The 21,749-nt window shown below is 44.6% G+C and overlaps 1 protein-coding gene across 2 annotated transcripts in view; it reads left to right on the forward strand.

Moving 5' to 3' along the window:
* The window catches only part of LOC308088030 (uncharacterized protein), a 44,248-nt gene that overhangs the window by 16,252 nt on the left and 6,247 nt on the right, over positions 1-21,749 (forward strand). For both annotated transcript variants that reach the window (XM_080432365.1, XM_080432364.1), the window contains exons 3-5: positions 2,544-2,595; positions 14,183-14,303; positions 18,965-19,113. In XM_080432365.1, coding sequence (XP_080288491.1) covers positions 2,544-2,595; positions 14,183-14,303; positions 18,965-19,113 — 322 coding nt within the window. The remainder of the gene's footprint in view (positions 1-2,543; positions 2,596-14,182; positions 14,304-18,964; positions 19,114-21,749) is intronic.

Here is a 21,749-nt window from a genome sequence, read left to right on the forward strand (position 1 = left end):
GTTATAATCCATTATAGTGTATTATAATTATCATAGTAATATAATATAATAATTATAATTTATATTGTATTATAATCACAGTTATAAGGATCCATTTGGTTCATAACGAACCAAATGGTTCACCCGCACGTGCACAGGTGATTTGCATTTGTATACAGGACAGTTGGCCACTCACCTACATTACATTGTTAGACAAAAAGCAATGACCTCCACCTATGTTTACATTACAAATGAGTGTCAATGACCGGAGTCTGCTACTCATACCTGTGGATTTGAGCGGGGGTACTTTTGTGTAATGGAAACGGTGTGGTGTGGTGTAGTGTGGTGTGGTACTTAAGCTGCTTGGAAAGGGGGCTATCTAACTATTTAATGCATTGGGTCCTCCTACTGTATCTTCATGTTCAATGCGAAAACCAGGTAAAAGCTACTGGGATATAGGGTTAAAAGGCAACAGCAGTGGATCACACAACGATTGAAAGTGATACATCACTAATTAAAGTATTTGATGGGGTTTCCTCAAAGATTATCTAGATTAGATCTAGATTCCCTGCACTGTTTGTGAAATCCAATGCTCCCTTTATAGTGGAGTCAGTCATCACAAACAGCTTCCCCAGAGAACTGACAAGACTCTCCCATGAATGAGAAAGAGTTACAGTAACTCTGTCACTTAACACTACACACACTGTACCATCAGTCACTCCGATGCTTTTTTTTAAATACACGCATATATAAAGCATTCCGACATACAGTAGGCTGAAGCGCACACACACACACACACACACACACACACACACACACACACACACACACACACACACACACACACACACACACACACACACAAATCCGCCCACAACTACAGTACGTACAAATTAGAGCTGTGTACCACTCAATTACTACCACTCTCTCTCTGTCACTCACACACACACACTTAACTCGACCAACAGCGCAAATGAACACACACACACACACACACACACACACACACACACACACACACACACACACACACACACACACACACACACACACACACACACACACACACACACACACACACACACACACACACACAGAGAGAGCAATGTGTCTTGTTGACTCAGCTGGAAGCCTCTGTCCTGATGTGGTGTCCCTTGATGGTTAATTGGGTTTGGCCGCGACCGCGCGGCCTCCTTGATGTGGAGAACTCTCAGTGAGGACAGCGGGGCGTAGGAGGTACAGCACCTGGCATCAATTCCAGCCCAAAAGAACAGAGAGAAGCCCCGTGAAAAGTGAACGGGAGGAGAATGAATGAGAAGGGGACAAAGAGAAGGGAAAACTGAATGTGTCCTCTGAGCTCTATAAAGATACTAATCGGTTTGGTTTTAGACCATTGAGTTCGCCACATCAAAAGGTGTTCCCACATGTCCCCCCCCTGGGGACAACTCACACAGTCAGTCAGAGGGTTTGTAATTGTAATACGATCTGTTCTGACAATATTACTATTTTACTTTACGGTTCCCGACACATTTTAAGGTCAAGGGAGATTCATGGGCCACATTGGTGGAATTGCTCATCGAATTAGAACATGGTGTGCGCGCGCGCGTGCGTGCGTGCATGTTTGGGGATACATATGTGTATGATTTATATTAATTTGAAATGAGTATATGTTTTACTTGTTCATATTACATAATTCATTCCATGTATCATAATACGATTTACAACATCTCAGTCTACTGCAGTCGCCACGGTCAACTGACATTCAATGTCTCATACTCATCTGTCGAGCACAATAACTCCTCCGCTTCTCACTTTTAATGACGGGGAAATTGGAAACACATGTTCAATAAAATGAAAGTGCAATTAGCAAGAACAACAACACAAGTCATTTGTAAGCCAGGGAATGTAGCACCAAAAAGTCCTTTAATAGCTGTTTAGATTGTTTTTTTTCCCTCTTCAAATTACTGGCCATTACTGTTATGAGTTCATAGAACTACTCGTGGAACAGCTAACCTTGAGGGCCAAGCGATATCTCCCAAGATTTGTGACTAACTTGCCATGTTCATTTTCAACTGTTGATTTACAATGAAAAGAAAAGTGGAAAAACACCATTCTAATTCTACGATACCTACTTTCTCTCTTTTTTTTATCTTTAATCTTTACTGTAAATGTTTTAAGAAGATGGAAAAGATGACAACAGCAAAGATCTGAACGCCCTGGAGTAGTGATTTCTCAACCTTTTTTCCTTTCAAGGTCCCCAGTTTGATATGCATTAGCCACATACCTTCATTTGAGACCATCTTTATCTCTGGATAAACTACACTTCAAAATACTCAGTGTTAATTTAACTCAAGAGTGTACACATGTTGTAAGGGACAATGTCCACTTTTACATTTTTGGTCCACTTCCAAACAGGGGAAGGGGGGCCATACTTTTGAGAAAACACTGCTTTTAAGAAAACCCTGTCAAAAATGAAAGGGCGAAAGCCGTTCCAGGACATTGATTAAAGTTGGTTTTCAGACATGTCAGTGATTCTTAACATGCATTGCGTCTTTGTTTTCCAGACCCAAACTATGTCCGAAAAGAGCCAACTCCTCTTCCTCCGCAAACTCTGAGGTACATGCAAAATTCTCTCTTTTTCCCTTCTCTTTCTCTTCCCAAACTGGTGGACAGCATTAGTAATGTAAGCTCTACTGATCAGTATCTATCTATCCAGCCATCTTTCTGTCTGTGGTTGTTTCTATCCAAAATGGAACACATTTACATGATGTTGGAACAAGAGCAACGTCACAAAATGTGATCTTGTTACTGACACATGTCTATCTGACTGTGTGTGTGTGTGTGTGTGTGTGTGTGTGCACGCGTATCCCTGTTTGTCTATCTGACTATCTCTTGTGTGTCTGTCTATGTATAGTTCTTTCTCTTTGACTTTCTAGGTATTTAGCCGACATTGTTAACGAGAGAAGCTTTACATGTGCACAACATTTTTGATCTACTGTAATGCCAGGACAAGGCAAAAACTAAGGAGAAAATGTTTTACTTCAAGGTTAGGTCATATTAAGATTGGACAGGAAAAGGGGGTCTGATTCAGGGGTAAGGGCACGGTCACACCAAAATATGGTTGCCCACTGTTAAACTCAGGTTGTGCACGGCCGTCAGTTTTTTGCAGCCAGTATTGTATGGCATGTACCAGCAGGCGTATAGAGCACATAAACTTAGGATGTGCGCAACACGCGGAAAGATGCGCAAGACCATGAATCCACGCATTTGCATTGACAAAGCATTGGCAGATTCTGCCCCATAGGTAAAATACAAGTAAGACGCGCGAACGCGGTAAGCGAACGCAAAAAAAGAAAAAAAAGAATGAAAAAAAATATTTAAAAAAAAGTAACCAATAAAAAAAATAAAAAATTTTTAAAAAAAAATCTGCGTTAAAAGGAGCATCTTAGAAAAATACAAATTCACAAAAAAAAAACTTGGAATGTTTTTGAACAATTCAACAAAGTGTTTGAAGTGCCTGTTTCACCCACTTCCGGGGGGCGGAGCCAAAATCCGAGCCCGATGTATTTGTTCGTAGACCCCCACTTAGGGGGGGTAGAAAAAGTTTGGGAGCGATTCGGGCACTTTTCATTTAACATGGGGTTTCAATGGGGAGTTTTTAGGAGCCTTCTCCGGGGCGTGGCTTCCGGGGGAAGGGGCGGGCTTAAACGCAACCTTGACAGGTGTGTTCAGTTTTCAAAGACCTTTCATTTGATGTATGGTACGTCTAAATTGGACATTTACTTATCTCAGAGGAGCTGCACACAGGCAGTGCACACAGGCAGTGCACACGGAGACACAGAGACACAGAGACACAACCCAAGCAGGGTTACATAGTAAGCTCCACTTGGTCGGAGGCGCGGCTTCGCCGCGCCTCCTCCCGCGTTCGCAAAAAGTGCGGTGTGACCGTGCCCTAAAGGTGGAACATGAGGTACTTTATGAAGAGATAAATGGCTCTCTGTTTGTGGTGTCCCAGACATTCTCCCAAGGCAAAGCTCTACCTGGGATCACAGGACATTTTATTCAATATCCTCTGCCAGTGGACCCAATACCCTCCACTGCTGTTACCTACTGTCATACCACGGGGAAGCTCTCTGCAGCAACCCATGACACACACACACACACACACACACACACACACACACACACACACACACACACACACACACACACACACACACACACACACACACACACACACACACACACACACACACACACACACACACACACATACACATACACGCACACACACTGTGTCAGTCAGTCCTATAAATGCCATCTACAGTTGCCTACTACAACCCTATACACAGCTAATTCTGCAACCTATTCCAGGCCAAAGGTGCAGAATACATACACACCCCTTTTCCAGTTTTCCAGGGAATGGACCCCAGTCCCTATCTAGCTTAAGGCGGAAAGATCTCCCTGTAAACAAATGCTCACAGGTTCAATTCCTACAACAGCAATTTTATGTCTTGGCTCCGTCAACAGCTATGTATCCATCACCTTCATCACCATCATCATCATCATCATCATCATCATCATCATCCTCATCATTATCATAACCTTTATTTAAACTCAGAGTATGATTGAGGGGCAGGCCCTCATTTTCAATGTAGCGGAGGTAACAATACAATAAAAACATACTACTCTACCTGGTAGAGTCTCCAGTCAAATTAACAATATTTGTAAAAGGCATGAATCAGTATTAACTCATATAGTGCCAATGACGTCTTTTGACGGCCGTTTTCAGTGTGCCATTAGTGCCAATGACGTCGCCTAATTATTATTATTTTTTTGGTTATTTTTTTTCCTTTTTAATCTCAAAGGAACTAGGAGAAAACTATTTTCAAAAAGTTAATGCTCCATCCACTTCAATGTTAAAATGTAAACGGAGACATTTTTTTCTCCGTTTGATCCATAATGCCTTTGGCATATGGATCAACAAGCTTGAAATAAGCCTGGCAGTGAATGAGTTAACATAGAAAGTACTTAAAAAACAATATCTAAAACAGCTCAAAGATAAATTACTTCAAACAGATACAATCTCAAATAAAAGTGTTAAATACCTTTGCCCTGAACTGACCTAATGATAGTAGGGAAGATTTTTGAAGCTCATTCTATATGGGGCACTGGCAGAGAAGGCTGTCTTGCCTAGATCTGACTGAGCACGAGGAGCCTTGAACATTGAAAAGTCACCTGAGGGTCTGATACGGACTAGAGAGTTCTGTGTCAACATAGGACAAATATAGAGAGGGATCCTTCCTGCAGTGGCATTTCTATTTCATTCCCTCCTGACTGCCAGTAGGCAGTTACAGTAGTGAATAATGCCTCTCGCGCTCCGCGCAGGTCGAGTATTTATATAAACAAAGTCATGTGACGCGTAGGCTACCTGTGCGTCCGCCGTCCCGGCTACATAAGCACATGATAGCCTGCGCGCGGCCTCTTTGAACTTCTCGCTACCTGGCGTGCATCGCGGGTAAGTATTGCTCTGAAGAATCCGTGCATCGGTTCTTTGTTTTGCAGGTCCAAAGAGAGAAAGACACTACGTGTTGTTTGGTGAGTTGACATCCTGCCTGTGACAGTTGTCGAGAGCGCAATTTATTGCCCTCTTAAGGCTGTGGTTGTCAAACTATCTCCTCCTCTCTTTTCTTTATCTATCGGGAGGATTTTCGAGCGTGGCTCGTTCACCAGCTACACACACACTGTCTTACACAGAGTGTTGTGAGAGTGATCCTCCACACTGGGTGTCGGTCGCGTGCTGTGGGCTGCCCACAGCACTCGCCTGATTTACCTGGCTATAATAGCTTGTTTGATTAATTAAAGGTTAAATTAATTAAAAAGTTAAATTAATTTGAAAAATTTAATTGATTGAAAATAATAATAATAATCAATTAATTAAAAGTTACTGGAAGTTCCTGACGCGTACTGTGGCTGCACAGTTCTCGCTACGATTGCCTGGTTAAACACCTGATTGACATTTAAGCTGTTCTAAACTGTTGAAGGTGAATATCAAATCTGCTGGACGTTCTGGTTAGTGTTCAGATTTCCTAGCCTGATGAGCTAACAGCAAGCTACTTTAGCCTGACTGATTAGCTACACTTTGTGATTGTTGCTGGAGGTTACTAACGCGTTCGGTAATTGTACAGCTCTCGTTGGTATTGCCTGGCTACACAACTGACTCGATATGGAGTGTTCGTCCTGTAAGGTTCACCTTCAGGTCGAGGACGGCCATGAATTGTGTCCATCATGCTTGGGTATCGGTCATCTCAAGGAAGCTCTGACTGACCAGGCATGCATGAATTGTAGCATCCTGCCACTCTCTGTGAGAGAGGCCAGGCTGCAGGGGGTGGAGAACCTCCTTTACAGGGGAGACCTTCCACCCTCTGGGGTCCCTTCCGGTGGGAAGGCGAAGCGCAAACACGGGTCTCATGGCGAGCGCGGTCACCCTGCCCCGAAGAGGTCGGTGGGGGCTGACAAGGCTCCATATCGCCATGAAATGGACGAATTGCGAGCTGAAATAGAGCGCCTTAAGGCAATGGTGCAGCCACCGCCTCGCCTGCCTCTAGCACCTCCCCCACGCCAGGCGGCCTGGGAATCGGAGGAAGACAATGCTGACGTCCTGTCAACTAGAGCTTCAGACTCTGAGTTCCATGACGGGGGTTATAGCCCCAGGTACGACCCTTCCCCCGAACGGGGGTCTCAGGGTACTCCCCAGCCTGGGAGTTTGCAGGCTGAGGATGGCTCAGAGACTTCCCGCAGGAGCTCGGGAAGCACTGAGCTAGGAGATGGGCCCTGCGCGTTGCGTGCAACGCTGCGTGCTGCCCTGGCTAAGGTCGGTTTGGATGAACCACCGGCCGCTCAGGTTGTGAGTAACCCGTTCTTCCGACGGGTTGCTGCGGCTCCACCCTTTGCTGTCCCACCCTCGCCTCACTACTTAAGTCAGCTGAAGCAGTGTTGGGCTGATCCAGGCGCACCTGCCCACCGAGGCAAGGATGCAAGAGCCCTGGCCTCCATGAGTGAGGCAGAAAAACATGGACTGGTTCACATACCTCCTGTGGACCAGTGCATTGCGGCGCTGGTTCTCCCTCCGGATGAGGCTCTGAAGAACACAGCCCGCTGTCCCAGCTCGCAGTGCCGGGTCACTGATGGCCTTCTATCGAAGGCATATGATTCCGCTGCCTGCATGGCCCGTATGGGAAACTCTCTCTCTGTGCTCCTCCTCGCCCAGTCCAAGATCTTAGAGAGCGGGCAACCAGGGAGTGAGTTGGGCGACATTAACGATGTGGCTCTTGAGACCTTCGGCTTAATGTCAAGTGAACTTGGCCGTTTGATGTCCACCCTGGTCGTGACACGACGTCAGGTGTGGCTTGCTCAGGCGCCTATGTCTGACGAATGCAGAAATGCGCTACGGAAGCTCCCTGTTGTGCCGGGCCAGTTGTTTGGGCCAGAGGCAGACAAAGCACTAGAACGTAGGCGGCAGTCACGACAGGCTTCAGAAGCCTGGGGTCAACGGGGTAGAGGCATGATGCCCCCCCCCGTTCGAACCTCTAAGCCACGTGGCGCGCGGGACCCGCGACGCTCGGGCTACCTGAGTCCTCAGCCGCAGCCCTGGCAACGGGACCAGGCGGCTGCAGGCAGATGGCAACATCAGTCCAGAGGTGGGCGGCGCCCACCTCGCCAGCCCCAGCGTGGGCAATGGCATAACCAGCGCCCCCCCAAGCCCCCAAATAACCCTCCAGGCACAGCCTGAGGGTCGGGGGCCGGCGGCTGGAAGATTTTCACAGCAGCACCTGAATTATTGGGCAGACCATGCCAAGGACGCATGGGTCTTGACAACAATGTCTCAAGGTTACAGGTTGCAGTTCCGCCGCCGACCCCCACCACCTTCAGGGGTCAGGGTGACCTCGGTCACAGACCCCGTGAAGGCCCAGTGTTTGGCCCAAGAGGTGGCCAAGCTCTTGGACAAACGAGCCATAACAGTAGTTCACCCACGTTCACAGAACGAGGGGTTCTACTCAACTTACTTTCTCATCCCAAAGAAAGACGGGTCTCTCAGGCCTATACTAGACCTAAGAAGGTTGAACGTGTACCTCAAGGTCCTTCCGTTTCGGATGCTTCGCACAGTCGACGTCCTGCAGACGATCACACAGGGGGAGTGGTTCACCTCAATAGATCTGAGGGACGCGTATTTTCATGTGCCTATACACCCAGAGCACAGAAAATACCTCCGCTTTGCCTTTCAAGGCCAAGTCTACCAGTTTGCCGTTCTGCCGTTCGGCCTGTCTCTAGCTCCCCGCATCTTCACAAGGTGTATGAGGGCAGCCTTAACATCGCTATGCCTGTCAGGAGTGAAGATACTTCCCTACCTCGACGATTGGCTCATCTGCGCCCCCTCTTTCAGGGAGGCGGAACAGGTGACATCCAGGGTCCTCGCTCACATCGAGGCACTGGGCATGTCGGTGAACCTCGAGAAGAGCTCGTTGGTTCCGACACAACAGACCACCTTCATCGGCATGTCCCTAGCATCGGTATCGATGCAGGCACGACCGACTACACAGAGGGTAGAGAAGATACACAACCTCCTGCGGTCTTTCCGCCTGGGGGCAATGTTGACTGTCCTAACATGGCTCAGACTGCTTGGCATGCTGACCTCAGTCTCAGCGATCACTCCTCTGGGGCTGTTACATCTACGCCCACTACAGAGGTGGTTCAATGGCCTTCGCATGGACCCCTGCCTACACAGGGGGGTCAAGGTCAAAGTCACTCGCAGGTGCCTTGGTTATCTCCGCCGGTGGCGGGACAATGCATTCCTGCTGCATGGGGTTCCTCTCGGCTCAGTCCCGGCGAGACGAGAGGTAGTGACAACAGATGCCTCGCTTCAAGGTTGGGGCGCGGTATGGCAGAAGAGGTCAGTCCAGGGGGTATGGTGCTCTCGGTGGAGAGGACGCCATATCAATGTGCTAGAACTCCGGACTGTTTCCTTGGCGCTGAAGCACTTCTTACCCTTTCTCAGGGGGAAGCATGTGCTCATTCGGACAGACAGCACCTCAGTGGTGTTTCATGTCAACCATCTAGGAGGGACCAGGTCTCTGGAGTCCCTGAGGGAAGCCCAGCGACTGTGGACATGGGCTTATCCTCTATTTTCCTCGATGAGGGCAATGCACCTGCCAGGCAGAGTAAACTCTGTGGCAGATTATCTGTCTCGCCAGAGACTGCCCTCTGGGGAGTGGAGATTGCACCCCCAGGTGGTACAGCTGATTTGGGATCGGTACGGGGTAGCCCGTGTAGATCTGTTTGCCTCAAAGGGCACAACTCATTGTCCTCTGTGGTTCAGCCTGGCAGAGTCCAGTGCCCCGCTTGGGATGGACGCTCTCGCCAACATCTGGCCGAGGGCGCTCCTGTATGCGTTTCCTCCAATCCCCCTGTTGTTGCCTGTGCTTCACAGGGTGAGATTGTCAGATCACAGAGTTCTCATGGTGGCCCCCAAGTGGCCCTCGAGAATATGGTATTCAACGCTCCTCAGTCTATTGGACGGGGATCCTTGGCAGCTTCCAGTGAGGATGGACCTCCTGTCCCAGCTGGACGGGAAGGTATGGCATCCATCACCGAGCCTCCTTCAGCTTGGGTATGGCCATTGAGAGGGATCAGTCACTCTTGAGTGTGCTTGACCCCTCAATATGTGAGACTTTGCGGAATGCAAGAGCCCCTTCCACAAGGTTGGTGTACTCTAATTGCTGGGCTGCGTTCTCATCATGGTGCAGCGACAGGGGTCTAGACCCAGTCTCTTGCCCTGTACAACATGTATTACATTATTTACAGTGTCTACTTGATGCCGGCCGTGCGGCCTCCACGTTGAGGGTACACACGGCCGCTATATCCTTTAATCATAGCCATATTGATGGCAGGTCAGTTGGTGCGCATTACTGGGTGACACAGTTTCTGCGTGGTGCCAAGAGGTTACGCCCCCCTAGGGTGGGGCGTGCTGCAACTTGGGACCTGCCTCTGGTCCTGCAGGCATTGAGCCGGGCGCCCTTTGAGCCTATGGCGGGGTCGTCCTTGAGCTCTTTATCCATTAAGACTGCGTTTCTGTTAGCAGTCACGACAGCCAAGCGTGTGAGTGAGCTCCACGCACTTTCTATTAGTCCAGTATGCCTTCATTGGAAGGCGAACGACTCTGGGGTTACACTTTGGCCGAATGTCTCATTCCTACCTAAAGTATTGCCCCCCAATCATACTAATCAGGCCATAGAGTTGGCGGCGTTCCATCCTCCCCCGTTTACATCCGGGGTGGAGGAAAGGGCCCACTTACTGTGTCCAGTCCGTGCGTTGCGACTGTATATTCAGGCAACGCAGAGTATTAGACGCTCAGAGCAGCTATTTGTCTGCTACGGCGGAAAGAATAGGGGATGTGCACTGTCTAAACAGCGGCTATCCCACTGGGTAGTTGACACAATTAAAAAGGCTTATGAAGTAGCCGGTAAACCTGCCCCTTCAAATGTCATCTGCCATTCTACCAGGGGCGTAGCCACGTCCTGGGCGGCGATGAAGGGGGTGTCACTGACGGACGTCTGTGCGGCGGCATCTTGGACAGCGCCTTGCACATTCTCGAGGTTCTATCGCCTTGACGTGGCCTCTGGATCCTCACTGGCGTCAGCTATCCTGCCGCTGGCTGCTACGGCAGACTAGGAGGTGGGTGCAATTCCTCGTGACACTTGTGGTATAAGTCATCCACTACTGTAACTGCCTACTGGCAGTCAGGAGGGAATGAAATAGAACGGAAGTTACGAATGTAACTATGGTTCTATGAATTCCTGGATGACTGCCAGTAATACTGGTCACTCGGAATCTTTCAGGGCGAGAAGATTCTTAGAGGCCGCGCGCAGGCTATCATGTGCTTATGTAGCCGGGACGGCGGACGCACAGGTAGCCTACGCGTCACATGACTTTGTTTATATAAATACTCGACCTGCGCGGAGCGCGAGAGGCATTATTCACTACTGTAACTGCCTACTGGCAGTCATCCAGGAATTCATAGAACCATAGTTACATTCGTAACTTCCGTTATCAGGCCTCTCTGTCAGAGAGGATAAACCTGCATTCACATTAAGTGTACAGTGATGATGGGTGCCATAACTATCACCAGTGATCCATCATAAGGCAGAGTGATAAACAGTGTCAAGGCGCTTTAACCCATTAAAACCTGAGGCAGATTCTACAAACGCCTACAATAAACCAGTAGTTCTCACACCTTCAAGATGTTTCAAAAATGTAAAAAAAAATAGCATCTATGTACAAGCAGCAAGTGATGCGCTGTGAGATCTGCTATTTTTGAATAGCCAACGCAAAAATCTAAAATGACACAGATGCTTTCCCGGTTTTAATGGGTTAAAATTGAAGGAGCAGCAATCCTATAAATAACATCCTCATAATGTAAGACTGAGAGGAAAGTGGATTCAATGATCGTTTTTCTTTTCATTTTTTTTTGTGCTGGATACAGGAACATTTGATTTATTTCTGCAAAGAAATCACATTTTTTGTCTCAGTTTGGAGACAAGATCATCAACATGGAATTGAAATGTCAGTCTCATCAAGCCAGATACAGAGGTATTTGTATGCAGAGGCCTTCTCAATTGTATAATACTAGAAGAATTCTAGTACCCCCCCCTAACCCCCCCAAAGCAAATGTCGTTTGGGGGTACAAAATCATGGGATAAAAAAAAAAAAGTACTGTACTGTACTGTACGGTCTGTACTGTACTGTACTGTACTGTACTGTACGGTCTGTACTGTACTGTATGTACTGTACGGTCTGTACTGTACTGTACGGTCTGTACTGTACTGTACTGTACGGTCTGTACTGTACTGTACTGTACTGTACTGTACGGTCTGTACTGTACTGTACTGTACTGTCTGGTCTGGTCTGTACTGTACTGTACTGTACGGTCTGTACTGTACTGTATTGTACTGTACTGTACGGTCTGTACTGTACTGTACTGTACAGTCTGTACTGTACTGTACTGTACGGTCTGTACTGTACTGTACGGTCTGTACTGTACTGTACTGTACTGTACGGTCTGTACTGTACTGTACGGTCTGTACTGTACTGTACGGTCTGTACTGTACTGTATTGTACTGTACTGTACGGTCTGTACTGTACTGTATTGTACTGTACTGTACTGTACTGTACTGTACTGTACTGTACTGTACGGTCTGTACTGTACTGTACTGTACTGTACTGTACTGTACAACGCGCAAAACGAAAGCGAAACCTAACTGCAGCATGCAAAGCGAAAGCGAAACCTATGCAAAGCAAAAGCGAAACCTAACATGCAACTGACAAACACGTGACAAACACATTACAAACACAAATATAGATATTGCTGTGTTCTTGAGCAATGACACTGAACCCCTGCCTGCTGCTGGCACAGAAGCCCTACTTAAGAAATATCAAAAATAGCCTATGCGACACGTGAGCTGGTAGATCTGATATTTTTTTAAAGTTTTTGAAAAAAAGAAAAATCTGCCCAAAATAGGGATTCCAGGTTGAAAGTGGATAACGTTTTCAATGCCCACAAATAACCAGTATCTGTGAAGAGCCACAGACAGGATGTCTGTGGACATGGCCCTTGAGCAAGACACAATCCCAACCTTTTCACTCACAGTAAAGCAATGGATAATTGTTAACCGAACTATTTGATATAATTGATTACAAAAAATAATCAATCAGTAATTTAATAAAAGAATCAATTAATAATCGATCCCTATTTTGGGCATGTAATTATAGGCAAAACGTTTAAAAAATAGTGAAAATAGATGATCTACAAGCTCACAACGGGGCGTGATGCAGTGTGTTGTGAGCTTGTAGATCAGCTATATTCACTATTTTTGCATGACACAGTTGTGCGACGAGGTTTAAAATAACACTTAAGTGGTTACTCAATTTTGTTGATATGTATTTACATATATATATATATATAAATAAATAAAAAACGTGCTCTCGATTATCAAAAAAGGAATCGATAGAATAATCGCTAAGAGAATAATGGATAGTTCCAGCCCTAGTGTGAATGTGTGCTGTGTTTCAGCCAGTGGTGGAAAGTATGTTTACTCAAGTACTGTACAGTTTTTGCAGTATTTCCTGATTTCAATTACTTCTACTCTACTACATCTCAGAGGCAAATATTACGCTTATATTCCACTACAATTATTTGAAAATGTTAGTTACTAATTACTTTGTAGATTTTTATTATTATTACAAAACATACATTAACCACTTCAGCCCTATATACGTATACTCTGGCTATTTGAAAATAGCCAATCGCGTTGTGGGCTTGTAGATCTGCTATTATCAAAAGATTTGTATACATTTTCAAAACTTGAAATGGGACTTTCTGCACAACTACTTTTCCTTTTGGTACTTTAACTCTGTAAACGCCATTGACTCGAAAACGCGTCAATTACTACTTAATCCACCCACGCCATTGACGCGTTAGACGCGTTGGATTTGCGTTCATTGTTTAATCTCTGATCGCGCTATGCTGCTTAAAATTCAATGTTATTCTCGAGTTCCACTTACTTCACCCATATCTGCATCCGGTTTCATGGCCTGGGTTCCGTTTCCGGTTTTTGATTATTTTCCCCCGGTCATTTTCGTCCAAAATAGGTAAACAAACGTTTTTTCACACGGTAGAACGGACAAACGGACAGCTTCTCTTCTATAATCTATGGTCTGGGTGACGATCAGTCATCGCCGTCGTGTTCGCGATCGTAATTTTGACGATCAAAACAATCTGGGAGGACGTCACATCCGTTTTCATGGTTTTCCTTGTCTAATCGCTCAAGAAGGTAAACAGTGACACCAGGAGCTGATCAAGCTATCATGTGCTGCTCTCTGGTGGCGGATTTGTGCGGCGTCTTTAAAAAACACTCTGATCAATTATTTTCATGAAAATTTTCAAAATATAAAAATAAAAAAAACACGAAAATTGCTGGCAATGGGGGAGTACTTTATGAAAATACTCTGGCAGTCAAAGAGTTAAGTACATTTTGATGCCAATATTTTTATACTTTTACTCAAGTAACTTTTGAATACCGAACTTTTACTTGTAACAGGGTGTTTTTACATTGTGGTATTGATACTTTTACTCATCACTGTGTTTCAGCCAGCAGACCGAGTGGAGACCAGAGGGGCTGAGGCCAGTGAGCTGCAGCTGGTGGCTGCTAACCCAGCCGGAGGTGTGGAGGGGACCACAGAACAGGATCGCCACAGGCTCAACTACACAGGTGGGGAATATAAACATAACCATAACGTGGATACACAGACACAAACTTGAATATGGATACAATAACCAACACATACACACATAGGGGTGCAACAGTTAATCGAACTTGTGAATTTAATCGATTATAATAAATAAAAAAACGATTATCGATGAGTTAATAAGATAGTCGATTCATGATATATCCCTATTTTGGCCATTAAAGACGAAAAGTCTAAAAACATTTAAGAAAAATTCTAAAATAGTGAAAATAGCCGATCTACAAGGTCTACAACACAACGCGATGTGAGCTTGTAGATAGGCTATTTCCACCATCAGCGCAGATGGGCTATTTTCAACCGTTTTGCGGCGAAGAATGCTTAATCAATTATTTGATTATTCGAAAAAGTAATCAATAGAATAATCGCTAAGTAAATCTATAGTTGCTACACACATACTGTAAAATTTTACGATGAGAGTTACAAATGATTTTACAGTGAGCGCACGCGCACAAAGGGAAAGTCACATGCAAACAGACATGGGTGAATATAACATGTTCAGTACACATGCACATGAACACGTTAATGGATACTCAAACATACATGCATACCAAACCATTTGGTGTTGCATACAAAGTGTCATTGTTGGTGTGAAATCATAAGTGGTTTACTGTAACTTCCACTATGCGCATTACTGGCATCAACAATCATTAAATTATTAGCCTATTTTAGAACAAAGCTAAATGAGGAGACCGCAAACCGCAGTTCCACTGAACTGTGGTGCAGAACCAATGACATATGGTATTTGCAGCGCACAGATTTGCAATACAAGGATTGGCCGTCATTTATCAATCTAACATAGAAACCAGCACAAATCCAACCGCATAATTCATCTCACTACAGTGTTCCTATGATTTATGAAACGGTTACATCTCGTCAATCACAGCATAAGAATGGTCTGGCATTGATAAATGTGGCGGCTGAAAATGATCGTTATTTAAATATCACAGCCAAAAATATTCTTGGTTAAGAGGCCTCGCCCCTAGAGTTTATGACATGAAGAAGCGGAATACAGACAATAAGAGAAACTTCTCCAAAGTGGGGATAGATATTTTAACATTTCAATTCCAATCGAACCAACTAATAAAAAGTGGCAAAGGAATGCAGAAGAATGTGGTCTCTAAAAATAAATCACTGATGCGGTCACTGAATAGATACAGTAAATGGCTTACTTCTCGCCATCTACACTTTAAAGAGATAAACGTAAACCTGAATCTAGCATCACATAAATAATATGTTTATGACTAAACATTCCAGTATTGAATAGCCTACTTGCCAAACATACATTTTGAAGCGATGAATGAGATCCTGTCTTCTTCGTAGAGCCCCCAGACGGGCTGTGCTGTCCACAACTCTCTCACAGCATCAGAACATCCAACGGCTCCCCGTTATCCTGTGCAATGTTCTGCAGAACCCCACAGTCCAGAATTAATGTCACATACGTTTTCTGGTGCCTGCAGATCCAAGCAGCCCTTTGCAGCTCACCACCATGAAACTGCGCTCCTGCTCTGTTGCAGGGTTTTACAGTAGTTACCAGGTACTCGATGAGGGGTTAACATTTGTCACCTAGTACATGAAGCATAGCAAAATGTTCATCATTGGAATACTTTCTGAATATTAATGAATGCATCACAGAGGAAATCCTAGAAATGTGTCCTATCGCTGAAAGGTCCTGGTGGCCCAAAACAGAGCAGCTGCACTGGTACAGGTATGGCATTCAGGCGGTACTACTCTATTTGATGTGAGGGCGCTAGTATTCAAGTGGTACTACTCCATTTGATGTGAGGGGATTGGTATTTAGGAGGTACTACTCAATTTGATGTGTTGGTGCTGGTATTCAGGCGGTACTACTCTGTTTGATGAGTGTGCTGACTGTGTGTGTGTGTGTGTGTGTGTGTGTGTGTGTGTGTGTTTGTTTTTACGTGGCGCATGTGATGCACTGTCTGCTGTTTGTGTTTAATTAGTGTAATTGGTGGCATCTTTGTGTTGCAATCATCTGCAGCTGTTTGTGTAATACTCAATGCAGAGCATTGCATGTAAATGACCATACACCCACTTTTCGGTCATAAGTTAGATTAATAAATGAGGGCCAATGTGAGAGCTTATGTAAGATCATCACATTGTGTGTAGCTGGCATTGATAAGAATGCATGCACTCGCAGGACGCTTCAATCACATTGATCTGCTTCAGGAATGGGATCATTCAAGATCAATGTGATGGAAAAGTCAAATCGACAATGAATAAAAGTTAATGGAGCAGATTACTAGTGTGTAGACATTATTATTTTATGTTTCTGGGATTGAACCTGTGATCTTCTTATTCTGAGACACACTTTACATTAGTCCACCCTGTCATCTTCCCCACATGACTGAGGGGTAATAGTGGGCAGTTAATTTGTCCCTTAACTGAACTTAATGTGCTTGGCATAATTGGGCCACAGTTAATGCATTACACCTATAGCAAGAACATCCAACTCATTAGAGCCTCATTATAGAACCTAACTGTTCCCTGGACACACACACACACACACACACACACACACACACACACACACACACACACACACACACACACACACACACACACACACACACACACACACACACACACACACACACACACACACACACACACACACACACTAATGAGTATATTTCAGGCAGGGTGGCCCTACCAGAGTCAGAGAGAAACACTAGTGTACACACACGCACACACACACACACGCGCGCACAGCATAGCAGACAGAACTCAATGCTACATGATTTTGGCATCCTACAAATAGTCTGGATTGTGTGAGAAGACCTGGAGCCAATTCTGCATGGTTCTGTAGCCACCGTACATGCTGTCAGACGGAATTGGACCGAAAACAGCACAAAGTGTACAGCCTGTACTTAATCATCATAATTAAACATAATAATTAAATATTGTGCTCCATTTTGGGAGAGTTATTCCATTCCAGCGGTCCCCTTTCACATTGTAGTAATTTAGCAGTGTCTTATTTAAAACGACTTTCAGCAAGCACTGAAAGTCCACGACTCTAGAGTGTAGCTATGAAGAGATGGGTACTCGCTGATAGTGCCTTCTAATGCGGGTAAGTGCGGGTAAGTGGACCCAACTCACTGTATAGAGCATACAGTATAGTCACTAGCTGCCCCAAATACAAATGGCAAACAAGGTTTGATCGACCTGGATGATGTCACGTTGGCCTGTCTTGCCTCAACAGAGCAACAGGTCTTAAAACTAAGAGACTAAGTAAGCAGGTGGGGGTTTGGTATCTTTGACATGACACAGGGGCTGTCAGCCACTACCTTATCACTCAAACAACTTGGCCATCCCCTTTTATATTTATCTCTCCCATTGCCGACATGCTGATTTATGTCCGAATTATTTTATTGATTACATGGAGAGATTGAGGTTGAAGTGATCAGCAACAGTTGCACTAGTGATAGAAAGAAATACCTGTTCTGTGCTCAGAGATAGTGGTTGAGAAATGGAAAAGTGTGCTCCTAATGCTGGCCTGGCTCTGCATGGAGCAAATCTCAGCACACCTTTCTCTTCTAAATTGTCTCTCTCAGCTTTACTCTTCCATCTCAAAAGATAAAATACAAAATATAAAATACAAAGGTGAAAACACAAGTTACAAAACTGCCCTTCCGTATGGACTATAAGAAACAGATGAGGTCTTCAAATGGACAAAGCCCTCCAGATTCTGTTGACAGTGTCATTCACTCTCTACAATTCCTTCCACAGAGAGACAGTCTCTCTCTCTCCCTCTCCTTCCCTCCCATGCACAAAATGTGTGGGTTTGTGGCATTTAACCCACAAAGCAGCCTGGGAGCATTTTCAACAACAGGGTAGAGTACAGTCCCTGCTCTGTGTACAGTATATGCTCCAGTCATGGTGTTGTGAGTTCACACCAAAAGACTGAGCTTGTTGAAAACTGCAGTTGTGTGGGTTTCTCTGCACCACTGAGCTGGAAAAGCTTAAATTCGAAATCAATTGAGCCATCAAGTACATTAACAATACAGGAGTCCGTCTTATTGACACGGGTGCAGCAATGTCATGACAACTCACAGCAAGCAGTACATACGAGTCCACATAGCAAAGCTATAACATTTCACATTGAAAAAAAAAACATTACAGTGAAGTGCAAAACATGATAACACAGTGAACTGCGAACAAACTATGATTTATGGTTTTAGAATGAATGGCTTTTGGTTGAAGCATTCCAGCATGTTTTCAGTACATATTAGTTGTATAACAATATTTGGCAGTCAGTTTCATAGTGGACTGTCTGTATACTCTGAACATCTAAGTATGCATGGAACATCATGGGACACAATCTACTAGAGCAGTGGTTCTCTAAAGTGACTGCCAGCCGTGCCAGGGTTCCTTAGGGGGTTCCCAAATGGACCCTTATAGATCTGTAACTCTGAGAGCGTACAAATGATAGTAAGTGTAAGGGTATATTTGGTTCTTTGATAAGTGTTGGACTTTTTCATGTTCTCTGTTTTTTCTTCATTTGGATACATGAGCTTGTTTAAATTTAGAGCACTATGACTGATTGACATACAGTACTTACACAGTGGTTCTAAACTTCTCTTTCTCTTTGCCTCTGTTTTCTCAGTCAGTGCCAGCGGTGACACTTCCCAGAATGCCGAGCTGGAGCTCTCGTCCAGTGGGCTGGCAGAGCTGGACCTGGGAGCGGATGAGGTGTTCATTGTGTCATCAGCCCCTACCCCATCTCCCACCAGACCGCCCTTCTCCCCCCACACCGTAAGACACATTTCTGTTTCTGGAATGCAAGTACAGTATAGATCAGTGGTTCTCAAAGTGGGGTCCAGAGATCCTCAGGGTTCCTTGAGGTGGGTTCCAAATGGACCATTAGAGGTTATGGGGGTGCTTGAAATAAAAAAGTTTGAGAACCACTGGTATAGACAATGTAGGTCTCATAGGGTTTTGTGGTGATAATATGCATCCCGATGGCAACAATATAGGATTGTATGTATAGTATTGTACAGTACGGTTCGATTGAAATTCTTCATCAACAACAGCAAAATTACACATGTACAGCATGCAGTATAAATAGATACATATTAGCCTTCGATCAAGACTATCATAGATGTATTTTATCGAGTCTTATTTTTGCTTTCGTATTGATGATAGTCTTGGTCTCTTGGTTTATATTGAGTGTAATACATAGGCTTTCACCTGATGCGGGCCCCACTACCACCCACTGAGGAATACAGGGAACTTCCGACAGAATCCGACACAGGCGGGATAAAAACACATCTATTGAAAAATACGGACTAATACAGTGCACACAGGTTCCGAATGTCGAGTTAACATCCGTGGCTACAGGGTTAGCACTTTATATGTTTTGTTTTGTTGTTTGTACATGTACGAAGAAGTACGGGCTTTGCGCGCAGATTTCCAGTGACTATAGGGCGATAGAGACCAAGATACGAAAGCGAAAATCAGACTCGATAAAATACATCTACGATAGTCTTGATCCAAGGCTATCAAGACTAGCAAGGGTCTGTATGGCAATGATGTAGGTCCTTTTATCCGTTATACACCTCTCTCTCTATGGCAACAATATAGTTCTGTGATGACAATTCCTTCCACAGAGAGACAGTCTCTCTCTCTCCCTCTCCTTCCCTCCCATGCACAAAATGTGTGGGTTTGTGGCATTTAACCCACAAAGCAGCCTGGGAGCATTTTCAACAACAGGGTAGAGTACAGTCCCTGCTCTGTGTACAGTATATGCTCCAGTCATGGTGTTGTGAGTTCACACCAAAAGACTGAGCTTGTTGAAAACTGCAGTTGTGTGGGTTTCTCTGCACCACTGAGCTGGAAAAGCTTAAATTCGAAATCAATTGAGCCATCAAGTACATTAACAATACAGGAGTCCGTCTTATTGACACGGGTGCAGCAATGTCATGACAACTCACAGCAAGCAGTACATACGAGTCCACATAGCAAAGCTATAACATTTCACATTGAAAAAAAAAACACATCTATTGAAAAATACGGACTAATACAGTGCACACAGGTTCCGAATGTCGAGTTAACATCCGTGGCTACAGGGTTAGCACTTTATATGTTTTGTTTTGTTGTTTGTACATGTACGAAGAAGTACGGGCTTTGCGCGCAGATTTCCAGTGACTATAGGGCGATAGAGACCAAGATACGAAAGCGAAAATCAGACTCGATAAAATACATCTACGATAGTCTTGATCCAAGGCTATCAAGACTAGCAAGGGTCTGTATGGCAATGATGTAGGTCCTTTTATCCGTTATACACCTCTCTCTCTATGGCTGCCCATTTTGCCTCAAATAGGGCTTTTCCACTCTACAATAGAACAGTTCCAATAGCATTTCCATTTGCCGATGGTTTGCCCAGTTGGCACGGTTAGCGCAACCAAACATTCTGGTGGGAGGGCTTGACGTAGTAGGTGGTATTACATTTTAGGCCCCACAGTGAGAAAGCACTCAGAGTCAACACAAAAGGCTGCTCCAAATGCAGGAATATTTACTACTGTTGAGGAAAGACAATAATATACACCAATCCCATGATTCATTATAGATTACAGTCGTTGTTATAGACCCTCAGTTGCATATTATCCCATGGTTGATTACAGGCTATTCAGGTAAATAGGTTCTTACCAGAAGATTTGTTTTGTGAAAATACAGACCTGGATCAGCACACCCCCATTCCAATGCGAAACTGGGGTCAACACGTATTTACATTTGGTATATTTTACCCCAATGTGCTCCATCTATCATATATTACAAAGACGTTACCCACAACTTACAACAGCGAGGGAGAAATGTGTTTTCTGTTTAGCAGTGGCTAAAATGTTGACCTGTACCTCATTCTATCGTTTGACCAAACTTAATCAGATTTTGCAGTTTAGAGTGCTGGTGAAGCTTGCACCAAAACTCATCTCATCTAAAAAAAACGAAAAACATGTACAGCTCCTGAACGAGCATGCTAGATTTGAAAACATTTTGGGTGATTTTGATTGGGACATCCCTACTTATCTTAAAGGGACTACACCATGAATTTTAACTTAACTTAAGTTAGTTGGAATGAGTATATCTGAGGCTTGATTTAGGCTCAAACCTTTTGAAAAACGTTTGAGGGACATAAACAATATGATATTATTATTATTATTTTTTTAAATTCATGGTGTAGATCCTTTAATGTTACATGTCGCTTCATATTGTGTCATACACAGGTAAAGAAAGAAAGTCGTCGCCAGCTTTCATAAATAGCTGTGTGAAAATTAATCCTACATGCCATTACTATGGACCTGTGGGAAGAAATTCTATAGGAGGAGGTTCTGTACAATTGGAACAATGCCAGTTTGTTTAATAAAAAAAGCCAAGCTTTTGGTCAGACAACC

Source organism: Gymnoscopelus braueri, assembly GCF_963280865.1.
Source record: "Gymnoscopelus braueri genome assembly, chromosome: 7".
Classification (NCBI taxonomy): domain Eukaryota; kingdom Metazoa; phylum Chordata; class Actinopteri; order Myctophiformes; family Myctophidae; genus Gymnoscopelus; species Gymnoscopelus braueri.